This window comes from Oncorhynchus masou, chromosome 23 (assembly GCF_036934945.1).
Source record: "Oncorhynchus masou masou isolate Uvic2021 chromosome 23, UVic_Omas_1.1, whole genome shotgun sequence".
Lineage (NCBI taxonomy): Eukaryota > Metazoa > Chordata > Actinopteri > Salmoniformes > Salmonidae > Oncorhynchus > Oncorhynchus masou.
The window spans coordinates 6,078,874-6,097,062 of NC_088234.1; the positions used below are offsets into that span (position 1 = coordinate 6,078,874).

Sequence of the window (18,189 nt, forward strand, 5' to 3'; positions counted from 1 at the left end):
GGAGGTGTCCTTAAGCACAGATCGAGGATCAGTTTACAGATTCAGTCAAATCCTAGACTTGATCATTTTGGGGAAGGATAAAACTGACCTTAGATCAATGGTTAGGGCGAATTCCTTCAGCTCCACCTACCTGGCTAGAGGCTGGACTAATAAAAAGATCCTGGTAGCGAACTCTCCCCCTCTCTCTCTCTCTCTCTCTCTCTCTCTCTCTCTCTCTCTCTCTCTCTCTCTCTCTCTCTCTCTCTCTCCCCCTCTCTCTCTCTCTCTCTCGCTCTCTCTCTCTCCCCCTCTCTCTCTCTATCCACACTCTGTCTCTCTGTTTCTCAGTCAACTCTACACCTCACCTCCTAAAACATTCCGTCCGTCTCTCCAGTCCTCTTCTCCTCCCACCCTTCTCTTCTCCTCCCACCCTTCTCTTCTCCTCCCACCCTTCTCCTCCCACCCTTCTCTTCTCCTCCCACCCTTCTCTTCTCCTCCCACCCTTCTCTTCTCCTCCTTCGTGTCAGAACCATGTTTCCTCTGACGCTCCTCGGCCTGCTCTTCATCACGGCACGAACAGACCACAAGAAAAAGAAGGGGACAAACCAGGCGGCGACCAAAGAGGAAACGCCATCGAAGTATGACTCCATGTTCCAGAGAGGAGACCTGCTGGAGGTAGAGGGGGGGGAAAACATTTCATGTAGTCAGATAGATGAAGTATGACTCCATGTTCCAGAGAGGAGACCTGCTGGAGGTAGAGGGGGAAAACATTTCATGTAGTCAGATGGCTGAGGCGACTCTATCGCTTGAGTCCCAATTGACCCCCTAATTCCCTTCATAGTTGGCCCATAGGGCTCACATCTGGTCTAAAGTAGTGCAATAAATAGGGAATAGGGTTCCATAGGGTTCTGGTCTAATGTAGTGCACTATATAGGGAATAGGGCTCTGGTCTATAGTAATGCACTATATAGGGAATAGGGCTCTGGTCTAAAGTAGTGAACTATATATAGGGAATAGGGCTCTGGTCTATAGTAATGCACTATATAGGGAATAGGGCTCTGGTCTAAAGTAGTGAACTATATAGGGAATAGGGACCTGGTCTATAGTAGTGTACTATATAGGGAATAGGGCTCTGGTCTAAAGTAGTGCACTATATAGGGAATTGGACTCTGGTCTAAAGTAGTGCACTATATAGGGAATAGGGCTCTGGTCTATAGTAGTACCACTATATAGAGAATAGGGCTCTGGTCTATAGTAGTGTACTATATAGGGAATAGGGCTCTGGTCTAAAGTAGTGCACTATTTAGGGAATAGGGTGCCATTTGGGACACTAAATGCATTTATTCATTCAGGTACCCCGGACGTTGTTCACTCATTTTGGGATCTACCTGGGCGGCGGCAGGGTGGCCCACCTGATACCTGACATACTACCTGTGTTGTCAGATGATGAGGAGGCTCTCAGACAGACGGTCACCAATAATAGACTGATACTGGGGGTCATCGCTAAGGTGAGGAGGGGGGATGTGGTGGGGGCAGTGTGTGGTGTTGGGGTGGCGGTGGGGGTAGTGTGTGGTGTTGGGGTGGGGGTGGGGCAGTGTGTGGTGTTGGGGTGGGGTAGTGTGTGGTGTTGGGGTTGGGGTTGGGGTGGGGGCAGTGTGTGGTGTTGGGGTGGGGGTGGGGCAGTGTGTGGTGTTGGGGTGGGGGTAGTGTGTGGTGTTGGGGTGGGGGCAGTGTGTGGGGTTGGGGTGGGGTAGTGTGTGGTGTTGGGGTGGGGGTGGGGCAGTGTGTGGTGTTGGGGTGGGGTGGGGCAGTGTGGTGGTGTGGCAGGGGGTGTGGGGGGGTAGTGTGTGGTGTTGGGGTGGGGCAGTGTGTGGTGTTGGGGTGGGGGTGGGGCAGTGTGTGGTGTTGGGGTGGGGGTGGGGCAGTGTGTGGTGTTGGTGTTGGGGTGGGGCAGTGTGTGGTGTTGGGGTGGGGGTGGGGCAGTGTGTGGTGTTGGGGTGGGGTAGTGTGTGGTTTTGGGGTGGGGGTGGGGCAGTGTGTGGTGTTGGAGTGTGGCAGTGTGTGGTGTTGGGGTGGGGTAGTGTGTGGTGTTGGGGTGGGGTAGTGTGTGGTGTTGGGGTGGGGCAGTGTGTGGTGTTGGGGTGGGGGTGGGGCAGTGTGTGGTGTTGGGGTGGGGTAGTGTGTGGTTTTGGGGTGGGGGTGGGGCAGTGTGTGGTGTTGGGGTGGGGTAGTGTGTGGTTTTGGGGTGGGGGTGGGGCAGTGTGTGGTGTTGGGGTGGGGTAGTGTGTGGTTTTGGGGTGGGGGTGGGGCAGTGTGTGGTGTTGGAGTGTGGCAGTGTGTGGTGTTGGGGTGGGGTAGTGTGTGGTGTTGGGGTGGGGTAGTGTGTGGTGTTGGGGTGAGGTAGTGTGCGGTAAGGAGATAAGGAGGCTATAATCACTACCATAACAGGGAGAAAGTGTGTGTGTGTGTGTGTGTGTGTGTGTGTGTGTGTGTGTGTGTGTGTGTGTGTGTGTGTGTGTGTGTGTGTGTGTGTGTGTGTGTGTGTGTGAGAGAGAGAGAATGCCCGTAACTCCTCTCCCCCTTCCTCAGTGTGCCAGTGTGAGGGTGGACACTGTGGAGGACTTTGCCTACGGCTCAGAGATTATTGTGAACCCCATGGACAAGGTACAGTCAACACAGAAGGCAGCATAGATGAAGTTCTATGTTAAACTGTCTGGTTCCATCCTTGTCGATACTGTCTGTCTACCAGCTGTCTGTACCTCTGTCTACCAGCTGTCTGTACCTCTGTCTACCAGCTGGCTGTACCTCTGTCTACCAGCTGTCTGTACCTCTGTCTACCAGCTGTCTGTACCTCTGTCTACCAGCTGTCTGTACCTCTGTCTACCAGCTGTCTGTACCTCTGTCTACCAGCTGTCTGTACCTCTGTCTACCAGCTGTCTGTACCTCTGTCTACCAGCTGTCTGTACTGTCTACCAGCTGTCTGTACCTCTGTCTACCAGCTGTCTGTACCTCTGTCTACCAGGTGTCTGTACCTCTGTCTACCAGGTGTCTGTACCTCTGTCTACCAGCTGTCTGTACCTCTGTCTACCAGGTGTCTGTACCTCTGTCTACCAGCTGTCTGTACCTCTGTCTACCAGCTGTCTGTACCTCTGTCTACCAGCTGTCTGTACCTCTGTCTACCAGCTGTCTGTACCTCTGTCTACCAGGTGTCTGTACCTCTGTCTACCAGCTGTCTGTACCTCTGTCTACCAGCTGTCTGTACCTCTGTCTACCAGCTGTCTGTACCTCTGTCTACCAGGTGTCTGTACCTCTGTCTATCAGCTGTCTGTACCTCTGTCTACCAGCTGTCTGTACCTCTGTCTACCAGGTGTCTGTACCTCTGTCTACCAGCTGTCTGTACCTCTGTCTACCAGGTGTCTGTACCTCTGTCTCTGTCTACCAGGTGTCTGTACCTCTGTCTCTGTCTACCAGGTGTCTGTACCTCTGTCTATCAGCTGTCTGTATCGCTGTCTACCAGCTGTCTGTACCTCTGTCTACCAGCTGTCTGTACCTCTGTCTACCAGCTGTCTGTACCTCTGTCTACCAGGTGTCTGTACCTCTGTCTACCAGGTGTCTGTACCTCTGTCTACCAGCTGTCTGTACCTCTGTCTCTGTCTACCAGCTGGCTGTACCTCTGTCTACCAGCTGTCTGTACCTCTGTCTATCAGGTGTCTGTACCTCTGTCTACCAGCTGTCTGTACCTCTGTCTACCAGCTGTCTGTGTCTCTGTCTACCAGCTGTCTGTACCTCTGTCTACCAGCTGTCTGTACCTCTGTCTACCAGCTGTCTGTACCTCTGTCTACCAGGTGTCTGTGTCTCTGTCTACCAGGTGTCTGTACCTCTGTCTACCAGGTGTCTGTGTCTCTGTCTACCAGGTGTCTGTACCTCTGTCTCTGTCTACCAGGTGTCTGTACCTCTGTCTACCAGGTGTCTGTACCTCTGTCTACCAGGTGTCTGTGTCTCTGTCTACCAGGTGTCTGTACCTCTGTCTCTGTCTACCAGGTGTCTGTACCTCTGTCTCTGTCTACCAGGTGTCTGTACCTCTGTCTACCAGGTGTCTGTACCTCTGTCTATCAGCTGTCTGTACCTCTGTCTACCAGCTGTCTGTACCTCTGTCTACCAGCTGTCTGTACCTCTGTCTCTGTCTACCAGCTGTCTATACCTCTGTCTCTGTCTACCAGGTGTCTGTACCTCTGTCTCTGTCTACCAGCTGTCTGTACCTCTGTCTACCAGGTGTCTGTACATCTGTCTACCAGGTGTCTGTGTCTCTGTCTACCAGGTGTCTGTGTCTCTGTCTACCAGGTGTCTGTACCTCTGTCTACCAGGTGTCTGTACCTCTGTCTACCAGGTGTCTGTACCTCTGTCTACCAGGTGTGCAGTCGCCCCCCACTGAAAGGAGAGGAAGTGGCAGACAGGGCAGAGAAGCTCCAGGGCTCCACGGCCTACAGCCTCCTGTGGTATAACTGTGAACACTATGTCATGTACTGTCGATACGGCACCTGCATGAGCTTCCAAACCTTCCAGGTTAGGACCAATACAAACACATTGATTCATCAGTATCAATGTCTGTCTGTCTGTCTGTCTGTCTGTCTGTCTGTCTGTTTATCTGTCTGTCTGTCTGTCTGTCTGTCTGTCTGTCTGTCTGTCTGTCTGCCTGTCTGTTTATCTGTCTGTCTGTCTGTCTGTCTGTTTATCTGTTTATCTGTCTGTCTGTCTGTCTGTCTGTCTGTCTGTCTGTCTGTTTATCTGTTTCTCTGTCTGCCTGCCTGTCTGTTTATCTGTCTGTCTGTCTGTCTGTCTGTCTGTCTGTCTGTCTGTCTGTCTGTTTCTCTGTCTGCCTGTCTGTCTGTTTATCTGTCTGTCTGTCTGTCTGTCTGTCTGTTTCTCTGTCTGCCTGCCTGTCTGTTTGTCTGTCTGTCTGTCTGACTGTCTGTCTGTCTGTCTTGTCTGCCTGCCTGTCTGTCTGTCTGTCTGTCTGTTTATCTGTCTGTCTGTTTATCTGTCTGTCTGTCTGTCTGTCTGTTTATCTGTCTGTCTGTTTATCTGTCTGTCTGTCTGCCTGTCTGTCTGCCTGTCTGTCTGTCTGTCTGTCTGTCTGTCTGTCTGTCTGTCTGTCTGTCTGTCTGTCTGTTTCTTTGTCTGCCTGCCTGTCTGTTTATCTGTCTGTCTGTCTGTCTGTCTGTCTGTCTGTTTCTCTGTCTGTCTGCCTGCCTGTCTGTCTGTCTGTCTGTCTGTCTGCCTGTCTGTTTATCTGTCTGTCTGTCTGTTTATCTGTCTGTTTATCTGTCTGCCTGTCTGTCTGTCTGTCTGTCTGTCTGTCTGTCTGTCTGCCTGTCTGTTTATCTGTCTGTCTGTCTGTCTGTCTGTCTGGCTTTCTGTCTGTCTGTCTGTCTGTCTGTCTTAACTGTTCTCTTCTGTTCTTGTCCGTCACCTTACAATTTATATCCCATTTGCAGTGAAAAACAAAATTAAATCCTATCACACACTCAGGATTTGTCCCGTTATAATAACAATAATAACTTAATCTGTTTTTCTCAGAGCAGGTTATCTATTCTCAGAAACACAATCAGAAAGCCTATTCAACTGCAACGTGCTCATGTGTGTCTGCCTGTGTGTTTGTGTGCGTGCGTGCGTGCGTGTGTGTGTGTGTGTGTGTGTGTGTGTGTGCTTTCTAGGGTCTAAATGACTACTTGGTAATAATGACCATGGCCAAACACACTGGCCAATTAAATGTTAAGCCTCTTGTGTGGTTACAAAGACCAAAGACTTTAGTTTGCCAATTTACTCCTGTTTTAATTAAATCCATCTTATAAACAGAACACTCTGGACCAATTAATCCGATTTCTAGTCAGACAGTCTAAAGTTTGTCTTTGTGAAAGTAGTGTATCGTAACATGTAGTGTACATTAACAAGTAAAGTAGTTTATAGTAACAAGTAAAGTAGTGTATAATAACAAGTAAAATAGTGTATAGTAACAAGTAGGGTAGAGTAACAAGTAAAGTAGTTTATAGTAACAAGTAAAGTAGTGTATAGTAACAAGTAAAGTAGTGTATAGTAACAAGTAAAGTAGTTTATAGTAACAAGTAGTGTATAGTAACAAGTAGTGTATAGTAACAAGTAAAGTAGTGTATAGTAACAAGTAAAGTAATTTATAGTAACAAGTAAAGTAGTTTATAGTAACAAGTAAAGTAGTGTATAGTAACAAGTAGTGTATAGTAACAGGTAAAGTAGTGTATAGTAACAAGTAAAGTAGTGTATAGTAACAAGTAAAGTAGTGTATAGTAACAAGTAAAGTAGTTTATAGTAACAAGTAAAGTAGTGTATAGTAACAAGTAGTGTATAGTAACAAGTAAAGTAGTATAGTAACAAGTAAAGTAGTTTATAGTAACAAGTAAAGTAGTTTATAGTAACAAGTAGTATAGTAACAAGTAAAGTAACAAGTTTATAGTAACAAGTAAAGTAGTGTATAGTAACAAGTAAAGTAGTGTATAGTAACAAGTAAAGTAGTGTATAGTAACAAGTAAAGTAGTGTATAGTAACAAGTAGTGTATAGTAACAAGTAAAGTAGTGTATAGTAACAAGTAAAGTAGTGTATAGTAACAAGTAAAGTAGTGTATAGTAACAAGTAAAGTAGTTTATAGTAACAAGTAGTGTATAGTAACAAGTAAAGTAGTGTATAGTAACAAGTAAAGTAATTTATAGTAACAAGTAAAGTAGTTTATAGTAACAAGTAAAGTAGTGTATAGTAACAAGTAGTGTATAGTAACAAGTAAAGTAGTGTATAGTAACAAGTAGTGTATAGTAACAAGTACAGTAGTGTATAGTAACAAGTAGTGTATAGTAACAAGTAAAGTAGTGTATAGTAACAAGTAAAGTAGTTTATAGTAACAAGTAAAGTAGTTTATAGTAACAAGTAAAGTAGTGTATAGTAACAAGTAGTGTATAGTAACAAGTAAAGTAGTGTATAGTAACAAGTAAAGTAGTGTATAGTAACAAGTAAAGTAGTGTATAGTAACAAGTAAAGTAGTGTATAGTAACAAGTAAAGTAGTTTATAGTAACAAGTAAAGTAGTGTATAGTAACAAGTAGTGTATAGTAACAAGTAGTGTATAGTAACAAGTAAAGTAGTGTATAGTAACAAGTAAAGTAGTTTATAGTAACAAGTAAAGTAGTTTATAGTAGCAAGTAAAGTAGTGTATAGTAACAAGTAGTGTATAGTAACAAGTAAAGTAGTGTATAGTAACAAGTAAAGTAGTGTATAGTAACAAGTAAAGTAGTGTATATTAACAAGTAAAGTAGTGTATAGTAACAAGTAAAGTAGTTTATAGTAACAAGTAAAGTAGTGTATAGTAACAAGTGGTGTATAGTAACAAGTAGTGTATAGTAACAAGTAAAGGAGTGTATAGTAACAAGTAAAGTAGTGTATAGTAACAAGTAGTGTATAGTAACAAGTAAAGTAGTGTATAGTAACAAGTAAAGTAGTTTATAGTAACATGTAAACTAGTGTATAGTAACAAGTAAAGTAGTTTATAGTAACAAGTAAAGTAGTTTATAGTAACAAGTAAAGTAGTGTATAGTAACAAGTAGTGTATAGTAACAAAAGTAAAGTAAAGTAGTGTATAGTAACAAGTAAAGTAGTGTATAGTAACAAGTAAAGTAGTGTATAGTAACAAGTAAAGTAGTGTATAGTAACAAGTAGTGTATAGTAAAAGGTAAAGTAGTGAATATATATATACATATATATATATGAAATGAGTAAAGCAGTATGTAAACATTATTAGTGACCAGTGTTCCATTATTAAAGGGACCAGTGTTCCATTATTAAAGTAACTAGTGTTCCATTATTAAAGTAACTAGTGTTCCATTATTAAAGTAACTAGTGTTCCATTATTAAAGTAACTAGTGTTCCATTATTAAAGTAACTAGTGTTCCATTATTAAAGTAACTAGTGTTCCATTATTAAAGGGACCAGTGTTCCATTATTAAAGTGACCAGTGTTCCATTATTAAAGGGACCAGTGTTCCATTATTAAAGTAACTAGTGTTCCATTATTAAAGGGACCAGTGATTCCATGTCTATGTACATAGGACAGCAGCCTCTAAGGTGCTGGGCTGAGTAACCAGGTGGAACAGTCTACAGTGTGTGTGTGTGTGTGTGTGTGTGTGTGTGTGTGTGTGTGTGTGTGTGTGTGTGTGTGTGTGTGTGTGTGTGTGTGTGTGTGTGTGTGTGTGTGTGTGTGTGTGTGTGTGTGTGTGTTGTGTGTGTGTGTGTGTGTGTGTGTGTGTGTGTGTGTGTGTGTTGTGTGTGTGTGTGTGTCTCTCACAATTGAAGTGTACCTATGATAAAAATTACAGACCTCTACATGCTTCGTAAGTAGGAAAACCTGCAAAATCGAGGAGAACAATTATTTGATACACTGACGATTTTGCAGGTTTTCCCACTTACAAAGCATGTAGAGGTCTGTAATTTTTATCATAGGTACACTTCAATTGTGAGAGACGGAATCTAAAACAAAAATCCAGAAAGTCACATTGTATGATTTTTAAGTAATTAATTTGCATTTTGTTGCATTTGTGACCTGATGGACCCATTGACACACTGTTAGTCTGATGTGGTCTACAAAAGACATTCTGGATCTCTCTTCACCTGGTTACTAAAATGAAGGCCAGTGGGCCTGTCTGAACCTAGTCACCTTTAACACACAGAGATGAAGGGATGGATGGATGAATTTAAATGAATGAGTTATGTTATAAACACATACACAGTCACAGGGACAACCATACTCAAGCTCTCACCAGAACAGTAGATCTCTAGAATGTAGAACACTCAGTGGAATACGACAAGACTGACAAACACATGATGTGTAGTGATACTATGGCACCCCCTGTTGGGTATTATAAATTACATGCAGTTGCATTGAAAATCAATAGCCCCTTGGGCACACAGCTGTAGAGAATTAATAATGTATTCACATCTCTCCCCCTCCCCTACCCCCCATCTCTATTTACCCACTACCTCTGTCTCTCTCCCCTCTATCACCCTCTCTACCCCCCTTCTCTCTACCTTCCCTCTTTCTACATCTCTCTCTCTCTACCTTCCCTCTCTCTCTCTGTCTCTTTCTCTCTCTCTCTCTCTCTCTCTCTCTCTCTCTCTCTCTGTCTCTCTGTGTCTCTCTCTCTTTCTCTGTCTCTCTGTCTCTCTCTCTCTCTCTGTCTCTCTCTCTCTCTCTCTCTGTCTCTGTCTCTGTCTCAGTTCTGTAAGACAGTGAAGAAGTTCATTCTGAGCCAGAGGAGTGCCAAGGTGACAGCGGTGTTAGGCCCAGTGCTAGTGCTCTATCTGGGGGTCATGTCTCTCTACTCAGCCCTGGTCATTGTCCTGGTTCCCTTCATTATCTGGATGGCTTCCTAGACACTTGGAGGGAAGGAAGGAAGGAGGGAAGGGAAGGAAGTAAGTAATTAAGTAAGGAAGTAAGGAAGGTAGGAAGGAAGTAAGGAAGGAAGGAAGGAAGGAAGGAAGGAAGGAAGGAAGGAAGGAAGGAAGGAAGGAAGGAAGGAAGGAAGGAAGGAAGGAAGGAAGGAAGGAAGGAAGGAAGGAAGGAAGGAAGGAGGTTTGAAGTAAATCCGCATTGTTTTACAAAAATTATTTGCAGTCTGTTAAAGATAACTGGACACTGCACAAAGAAGCAGTGAGTAGGGGAATGTAGATTACAGGATGACCAGACAGACATAGGGTTTCTTCAATAACTAGTAATAATAATTTGCCCCTGCTTCATAAGGCCTAGTAATGATGCCAATACATGTGTTTACACCCTGTGTTTTAATTGAATTGATTAATTACATAAGTGTGAACGGTATACTATTTTGACCTGTATAACAGTGAATTATGTTACTATAAATAAAATAAACATTTAAAATGGTCACCGTTTTCTTCTTGTGATTATTTATTTTCAGACGGAAAAAAACAAGTATTCATTTCCAGAAACGTGTATGGATTTGGATGCGTTCATAAATCACTCTTGTCTGTCTACTCCGATTTCAGAGCGCAGAATCATTTATGAATTTACAAACACGAAACACCAGTTGAATGTGACCGGTGTAATTAAGCGTCGGCACACAAAAAGAAAACGTAATTAAATTATTTCCGCGCAGCACAGTTACAGTCACCAATTGCTCTAGATATCAAGGTGCACAACACAGCCTAATCAACTCTGCTATAGGGCGGGTAAAACGGTCAGAGTGGGCTGTTCTCTCAATTTGTGTTTGGAAGTAGCAAGATAGCCCACTTTATACCGGTTAGTTTTTCGCGGCAGGTTGGGTCAGCGTTGGGTCGGTAACCGAACGGTTGCTAGATCGAATCGCCGTGCTGACAAGGTAAAACATCTATCGTTTATGCCTCTGAACAAGGCAGTTATCCCCACCTTTCCTCGGGTAAACCATCATTATAAATAAGAATTTGTTCTTATTAACTGAAATGCCTAGTTAAATAAATTTAAAAATATATATATGTATATATATTTACATATTTCTTATTAACTGGCATGTCTAGTTAAATAAATAAAATACATTTAAAAAATGATTTTTACAAACGGACTCTCTGCTACTCTAGAGTTCATTTACGAACACACCCCAATTATCCCGCCGTTCGCACCCGCAACGCACGCTGATTGGCTGGATGTGGATGATCGCGGTCGCCTATGGCAACTCGAGGAAGACCGGAGGGGTTTGATCGCCGACGAAACCGCAGTTCATCACGTTAGCGAATATATAAACACAAAAAAATTGATCAAATCCACGTTTAGAAAATAGTAATATCTATAATACATATAATTACGACTGAGGTAAGCAGCTTTTTTTGTTGTTGGACTTTTATTAATTAACCATGGAACTGTATAATTGATAGTAAAGTTAGCTAGCTAACTAGAGTTAATTCCCGCCTTGCTAACGTTACAAAGACCGCGGTTTATACCAATGTGTCTAATCTAGCTATTAATACCGTTGTTCGTAACGTAACTAGCTAATATATATATATATTTATGTTGTCAACTTCATTCATCCACTGGACTATTTAACGGAATTGCCTAACGTCAGCGAGCCGTCCACACAGACCGAGCGTCCGACGTTAGCTGACCAGATGGACGGAGACGGCGGTAGTGTGACTGGGGACGACGGGAGGACGGAGAGCCCGAACGAGGCAGCGCTACTAGCGCTGATGGAGACGACAGGATACAGCATGGTACAGGAGAACGGACAGAGGAAGTTCGGTGGCCCGCCTCCAGGTGTGGGTTTAACGTTATGTGTGTGTGTGTGTGTGTGTGTGTGTGTGTGTGTGTGTGTGTGTGTGTGTGTGTAAGAGAGTACGGTTACATGCAATAACGCGACTCATGTGGATAGTCAGATTAATATAATAGTTTGATTAAAACCGTTGCTTTTGCAAGAATAACGATTTCGACAAATATGCCTTATTTACCTGGAATCATGTTATTTTTGGGAAGAATATTTAATTTTGAGTTTGTAATGTGAAAACTACTAAGACGCATAAATTCACTCAGTTGTTCAGAACTCACTTCACTCATGCTGAGGGAGGCTAGCTCGGCTCGTGTTAGCGCATGCGCAGATCATATAATAATATATATTTATTATTCACAGCTGAAATGCCTACAATGTTAGGCTGTCAGGCTCCATATCTACTGGCATTGAAGTGATGTAAACTCTTCACCTTCCTATTAATAGTAGTAATTAGATTATGAATGATTAATACAGGTGTGATGAACTTCAACGATTTTTCACTCTCATCATCCTCTCTCTCTCTTGCTCTCTCCTCTCTCATAATTTTCCCCCTGCCTCCTCTCTCTCCTCATTCCTCCTCTCTCCTCATCCTCTCTCTCTCTGTCTCATCATCCTCTCTCATCATCCTCTCTCTCCTCTCTCTCATCATCCTCTCTCCTCATCCTCTCTCTTCCTCTGCCTCCTCTCTCTCATCATCCTCTCTCTCGCTCTCTCCTCTCTCTCATCATCCTCTCTCTCTCCTCTCTCTCATCATCCTCTCTCTCTCCTCTCTCATCATCCTCTCTCTCCTCATCCTCTCTCTCTCTGCCTCCTCTCTCTCATCATCCTCTCTCTCGCTCTCTCCTCTCTCTCATCATCCTCTCTCTCTCTCCTCTCTCATCATCCTCTCTCTGCCTCCTCTCTCTCTCTCTTTCCCTTTCCTCCTTCTCCCCAGGTTGGGATGGTCCTCCTCCCCCACGAGGGTGTGAGGTGTTTGTTGGTAAGGAACCACATATAATCTACTTACACACACGTCAGTGGAAGAGTATAATGACGATAAGAGAATCTTTGTGGGTGTGGTATCTTAAGGTAAGATCCCCAGGGACATGTATGAGGATGAGCTGGTGCCCGTGTTTGAGAGAGCTGGGAGAATCTATGAGTTCAGACTAATGATGGAGTTTAGTGGAGAGAACCGGGGCTACGCTTTCGTCATGTACACTACCAGGTAGGGATGATCCATTATCCCCCCCCCCCTCTCTGTCTCCATCTCTCTCTTCCCCTTCTCATCCCTCTCTCATCATTCTCCCCTCCTGTGTGTGTGATTACAGAGAGGCAGCTCAGAGATCCATCCATCTCCTAGACAACCATGAGATCAGACCAGGGAAGTTTATAGGAGTGTGTGTCAGTCTGGACAACTGTAGATTGTTCATAGGTAGGGATGACATCATCACAACACAATACTGTGATATTATGACATTGACAGTATATCGTGAAGTGCAAAACGATATATTGTGATAGTCAAGACTATACTCTTATTTGAACTGAACAAATCAAAACTGTGCAGTTTCATCAGTTAGGCCGTATCAAGATGTTAAATGGAGTCTAAATTTATTAATTAAGCCTTGTTTTTTTTTTGTGTTGCCGTACTAACATTGTTTAATGAGAATGCAAATGTAATATTGTAACGGTTTTCATGCGGTGAAGGAGAGTCGGACCAAAATGCAGCGTGTAGATTGCGATCCATGTTTAATGAACAAACGTAAACACGAATCAATACAAACACTACAAAACAAAGAACGTAACGAAAACCGAAACAGCCTATACTAGTGTTAACTAACACAGAGACAGGAACAAGGACACTAAGGACAATCACCCACGAAACACACAAAGAATATGGCTGCCTAAATATGGTTCCCAATCAGAGACAACGATAATCACCTGACTCTGATTGAGAACCGCCTCAGGCAGCCATAGACTAACGCTAGACATCCCACAAAACCCCAAGACAAAAACACACCACAATAACCCATGTCACACCCTGGCCTGACCGAATAAATGAAGAATAAACATAATATATTTCGACCAGGGCGTGACAAATATGGTAAAATTAAAAAATAAATGAATATCTAGTCATAAACTTCGCAAACCAATGATGTTCGGAGAAGCATATTCGAAGAAGAGGTCTGCCCAAATATCACCTAACCCTACAACTACACCATGAGATATCACCTAACCCTACAACTACACCATGAGATATCACCTAACCCTACAACTACACCATGAGATCAGATATCACCTATAACCCTACAACTACACCATGAGATATCACCTAACCCTACAACTACACCATGAGATATCACATAACCCTACAACTACACCATGAGATCAGATATCACCTATAACCCTACAACTACACCATGAGATATCACCTAACCCTACAACTACACCATGAGATATCACCTAACCCTACAACGACAACTACACCATGAGATATCATCTAACCCTACAACTACACCATGAGATATCACCTATAACCCTACAACTACACCATGAGATATCACCTAACCCTACAACGACAACTACACCATGAGATATCATCTAACCCTACAACTACACCATGAGATATCACCTATAACCCTACAACTACACCATGAGATATCACCTATAACCCTACAACTACACCATGAGATATCACCTAACCCTACAACTACACCATGAGATATCACCTAACCCTACAACTACACCATGAGATATAACCTATAACCCTACAACTACACCATGAGATATCACCTAACCCTACAACTACACCATGAGATATCACCTAACCCTACAACGACAACTACACCATGAGATCAGATATCATCTAACCCTACAACTACACCATGAGATATCACCTAACCCTACAACTACACCATGAGATATCACCTAACCCTACAACTACACCATGAGATATCACCTATAACCCTACAACTACACCATGAGATATCACCTAACCCTACAACTACACCATGAGATATCATCTAACCCTACAACTACACCATGAGATATCACCTAACCCTACAACTACACCATGAGATATCACCTATAACCCTACAACTACACCATGAGATATCACCTAACCCTACAACTACACCATGAGATATCACCTAACCCTACAACTACACCATGAGATATCACCTAACCCTACAACTACACCATGAGATATCACCTAACCGTACAACTACACCATGAGATATCACCTATAACCCTACAACTACACCATGAGATATCACCTAACCCTACAACTACACCATGAGATATCACCTAACCCTACAACTACACCATGAGATATCACCTAACCCTACAACTACACCATGAGATATCACCTAACCCTAAACCCCATGAGATATCATCTAACCCTACAACTACACCATGAGATATCACCTAACCATACAACTACACCATGAGATATCACCTAACCCTACAACTACACCATGAGATATCACCTAACCCTACAACTACACCATGAGATCAGATATCACCTAACACTACAACTACACCATGAGATATCACCTAACCCTACAACTACACCATGAGATATCACCTAACCATACAACTACACCATGAGATATCACCTAACCCTACAACTACACCATGAGATATCACCTAACCCTACAACTACACCATGAGATCAGAGATATCACCTAACCCTACAACGACAACTACACCATGAGATATCATCTAACTCTACAACTACACCATGAGATATCACCTAACCCTACAACTACACCATGAGATATCACCTAACCCTACAACTACACCATGAGATATCACCTAACCCTACAACTACACCATGAGATATCACCTAACCCTACAACTACACCATGAGATCAGATCAGGGAAGTTTATAGGAGTGTGTGTCTGTCTGGACAACTGTAGATTGTTCATAGGTAGGGATGACTTCAACACAATCTTGTCTGAACTCGTATGTCTATTTCAGCTATGGAAAATAGATTAGATTTAGAGCCCATTTACTAATGATAGGATTGTTTTACAGGGTCTATACCCAAAGACAAGACGAAGGAGGAAATACTAGTGGAGATGAGGAAGGTTAGTGTGCTCACATCTAGCAGGCATGAGGAGGGCCGACAACATGAGGAAGGTTAGTGGGCTGTCGTCGAGCAGACATGAGGAGGGCCAACATCATGAGGAAGGTTGGTGGGCTGTCGTCTAGCAGACATGAGGAGGGCCAACATCATGAGGAAGGTTAATGTGATCACATCTAGCAGACATGAGGAGGGCCGACATCATGAGGAAGGTTAGTGGGCTGTCGTCGAGCAGACATGAGGAGGGCCGACATCACGAGGAAGGTTAGTGGGCTGTCGTCTAGCAGACATGAGGAGGGCCGACATCACGAGGAAGGTTAGTGGGCTGTCGTCTAGCAGACATGAGGAGGGCCGACATCATGAGGAAGGTTAGTGGGCTGTCGTCGAGCAGACATGAGGAGGGCCGACATCACGAGGAAGGTTAGTGGGCTGTTGTCTAGCAGACATGAGGAGGGCCGACATCATGAGGAAGGTTAGTGGGCTGTCGTCTAGCAGACATGAGGAGGGCCGACATCATGAGGAAGGTTAGTGGGCTGTCGTCTAGCAGACATGAGGAGGGCCGACATCATGAGGAAGGTTAGTGGGCTGTCGTCTAGCAGACATGAGGAGGGCTGACATCATGAGGAAGGTTAGTGGGCTGTCGTCGAGCAGACATGAGGAGGGCCGACATCATGAGGAAGGTTAGTGGGCTGTCGTCTAGCAGACATGAGGAGGGCCGACATCATGAGGAAGGTTAGTGTGCTCACATCTAGCAGGCATGAGGAGGGCCGACATCATGAGGAAGGTTAGTGGGCTGTCGTCTAGCAGACATGAGGAGGGCCGACATCATGAGGAAGGTTAGTGGGCTGTCGTCTAGCAGACATGAGGAGGGCCGACATCATGAGGAAGGTTAGTGGGCTGTCGTCGAGCAGACATGAGGAGGGCCGACATCATGAGGAAGATTAGTGTGATCACACCTAGCAGACATGAGGAGGGCCGACATCATGAGGAAGGTTAGTGTGATCACATCTAGCAGACATGAGGAGGGCCGACATCATGAGGAAGGTTAGTGTGATCACACCTAGCAGACATGAGGAGGGCCGACATCATGAGGAAGGTTAGTGTGATCACACCTAGCAGACATGAGGAGGGCCGACATCATGAGGAAGGTTAGTGGGCTCACTTAGTGTGATCTCTAGCAGACATGAGGAGGGCCGACATCATGAGGAAGGTTAGTGTGATCACACCTAGCAGACATGAGGAGGGCCGACATCATGAGGAAGGTTAGTGTGATCACACCTAGCAGACATGAGGAGGGCCGACATCATGAGGAAGGTTAGTGTGATCACATGGTCTCGTAATGAGGTAGGGAATTTCCCCTTGTTCTAATGGTCAAGACTTTGGTTTCTCCTGTGGGAGACCAAGGTTCAGATTTATGCCCTTTGACACACTGTGTATCAATCGGTGTGTGTTGTCTAGGTGACAGAAGGAGTGGTAGACGTCATAGTCTACCCCAGCGCTACAGACAAGACTAAGAACAGAGGGTTTGCCTTCGTTGAGTACGACTCTCACAAAGCAGCTGCCATGGCACGGAGGAAACTAATACCAGGTATACACACACACACACCAATACACTTTTGATTGGATGTTACACGCTCTCTACAAGTCTTACAAAGTTTCAGCCATGGTACTAATGAAAGTCATACCAGGTGTACTTGTCCAGGGTTACAATATAAATGTGTGTTGTTGGGGGACTAGAGGACTGGAGTTGGGCTGTTGGGGGACTAGAGGACTGGAGTTGAGCTGTTGGGGGACTAGAGGACTGGAGTTGGGCTGTTGGGGGACTAGAGGACTGGAGTTGGGCTGTTGGGGGACTAGAGGACTGGAGTTGGGCTGTTGGGGGACTAGAGGACTGGAGTTGGGCTGTTGGGGGACTAGAGGACTGGAGTTGGGCTGTTGGGGGACTAGAGGACTGGAGTTGGGCTGTTGGGGGACTAGAGGACTGGAGTTGGGCTGTTGGGACTGGACTACTAGAGGACTGGAGTTGGGCTGTTGGGGGACTGGAGACTAGGACTGGAGTTGGGCTGTTGGGCTGTTGGGGACTAGAGGACTGGTTGGGCTGTTGGTTGGAGTTGGGCTGTTGGGGGACTAGAGGACTGGAGTTGGGCTGTTGGGGACTAGAGGACTGGAGTTGGGCTGTTGGGGGACTAGAGGACTGGAGTTGAGCTGTTGGGGGACTAGAGGACTGGAGTTGGGCTGTTGGGGGACTAGAGGACTGGAGTTGGTTGGACTAGAGGACTGGAGTTGGGCTAGAGGACTGGAGTTGGGCTGTTGGGGGACTAGAGGACTGGAGTTGGGCTGTTGGGGGACTAGAGGACTGGAGTTGGGCTGTTGGGTGGACTGGAGTTGGGCTGTTGGGGGACTAGAGGACTGGAGTTGGGCTGTTGGGGGACTAGAGGACTGGAGTTGGGCTGTTGGGGGACTAGAGGACTGGAGTTGGGCTGTTGGGGGACTAGAGGACTGGAGTTGGGCTGTTGGGGGACTAGAGGACTGGAGTTGGGGGACTAGAGGACTGGAGTTGGGCTGTTGGGGGACTAGAGGACTGGAGTTGGGCTGTTGGGGGACTGGAGTTGGGCTGTTGGGGGACTAAAGGACTGGACTGGGGGGACTAGAGGACTGTTGGGCTGTTGGGGGACTAGAGGGCTGGACTGAGGACTGGAGTTGGGCTGTTGGGGACTGTGGAGTTGGGCTGTTGGGGGACTAGAGGACTGGAGTTGGGCTGTTGGGGGACTAGAGGACTGGAGTTGGGCTGTTGGGGGACTAGAGGACTGGAGTTGGGCTGTT

At 45.1% G+C, this 18,189-nt stretch overlaps 2 protein-coding genes across 3 annotated transcripts in view; both read left to right on the top strand.

Moving 5' to 3' along the window:
• The first annotated feature begins 425 nt into the window (after window positions 1–425).
• LOC135509896 (lecithin retinol acyltransferase-like) lies at window positions 426–9,934 on the top strand. 2 transcript variants are annotated; one of them, XM_064930724.1, is made up of 5 exons: window positions 426–654; window positions 1,332–1,487; window positions 2,569–2,643; window positions 4,390–4,542; window positions 9,270–9,934. In XM_064930724.1, exons 1-5 carry the CDS (start codon window positions 511–513, stop codon window positions 9,423–9,425), a joined length of 684 nt encoding a protein of 227 aa, XP_064786796.1. In that variant the 5' UTR covers window positions 426–510; the 3' UTR covers window positions 9,426–9,934. The 2 variants fall into 2 exon arrangements, with proteins under 2 accessions (XP_064786796.1, XP_064786795.1); XM_064930723.1 differs by lacking the exon at window positions 426–654 and adding an exon at window positions 699–733.
• Window positions 9,935–11,147: 1,213 nt separating this feature from the next.
• The window catches only part of rbm46 (RNA binding motif protein 46), a 37,989-nt gene continuing 30,947 nt past the window's right edge, over window positions 11,148–18,189 (top strand). Inside the window, exons 1-6 of the mRNA XM_064930725.1 lie at window positions 11,148–11,292; window positions 12,237–12,281; window positions 12,371–12,506; window positions 12,610–12,713; window positions 15,318–15,370; window positions 16,825–16,954. Of these exons, the coding sequence (XP_064786797.1) occupies window positions 11,148–11,292; window positions 12,237–12,281; window positions 12,371–12,506; window positions 12,610–12,713; window positions 15,318–15,370; window positions 16,825–16,954 (613 nt within the window). The remainder of the gene's footprint in view (window positions 11,293–12,236; window positions 12,282–12,370; window positions 12,507–12,609; window positions 12,714–15,317; window positions 15,371–16,824; window positions 16,955–18,189) is intronic.

Excerpts from the sequence above, each read along its gene's own strand:
- LOC135509896 (XM_064930724.1), top strand. The coding sequence starts at position 511 with ATGTTTCCTCTGACGCTCCTCGGCCTGCTCTTCATCACGGCACGAACA. Across the intron at positions 1,488-2,568 it reads TACTGGGGGTCATCGCTAAG|TGTGCCAGTGTGAGGGTGGA; the intron begins GTGAGGAGGGGG and ends CCCCTTCCTCAG. Across the intron at positions 4,543-9,269 it reads TGAGCTTCCAAACCTTCCAG|TTCTGTAAGACAGTGAAGAA; the intron begins GTTAGGACCAAT and ends TCTCTGTCTCAG.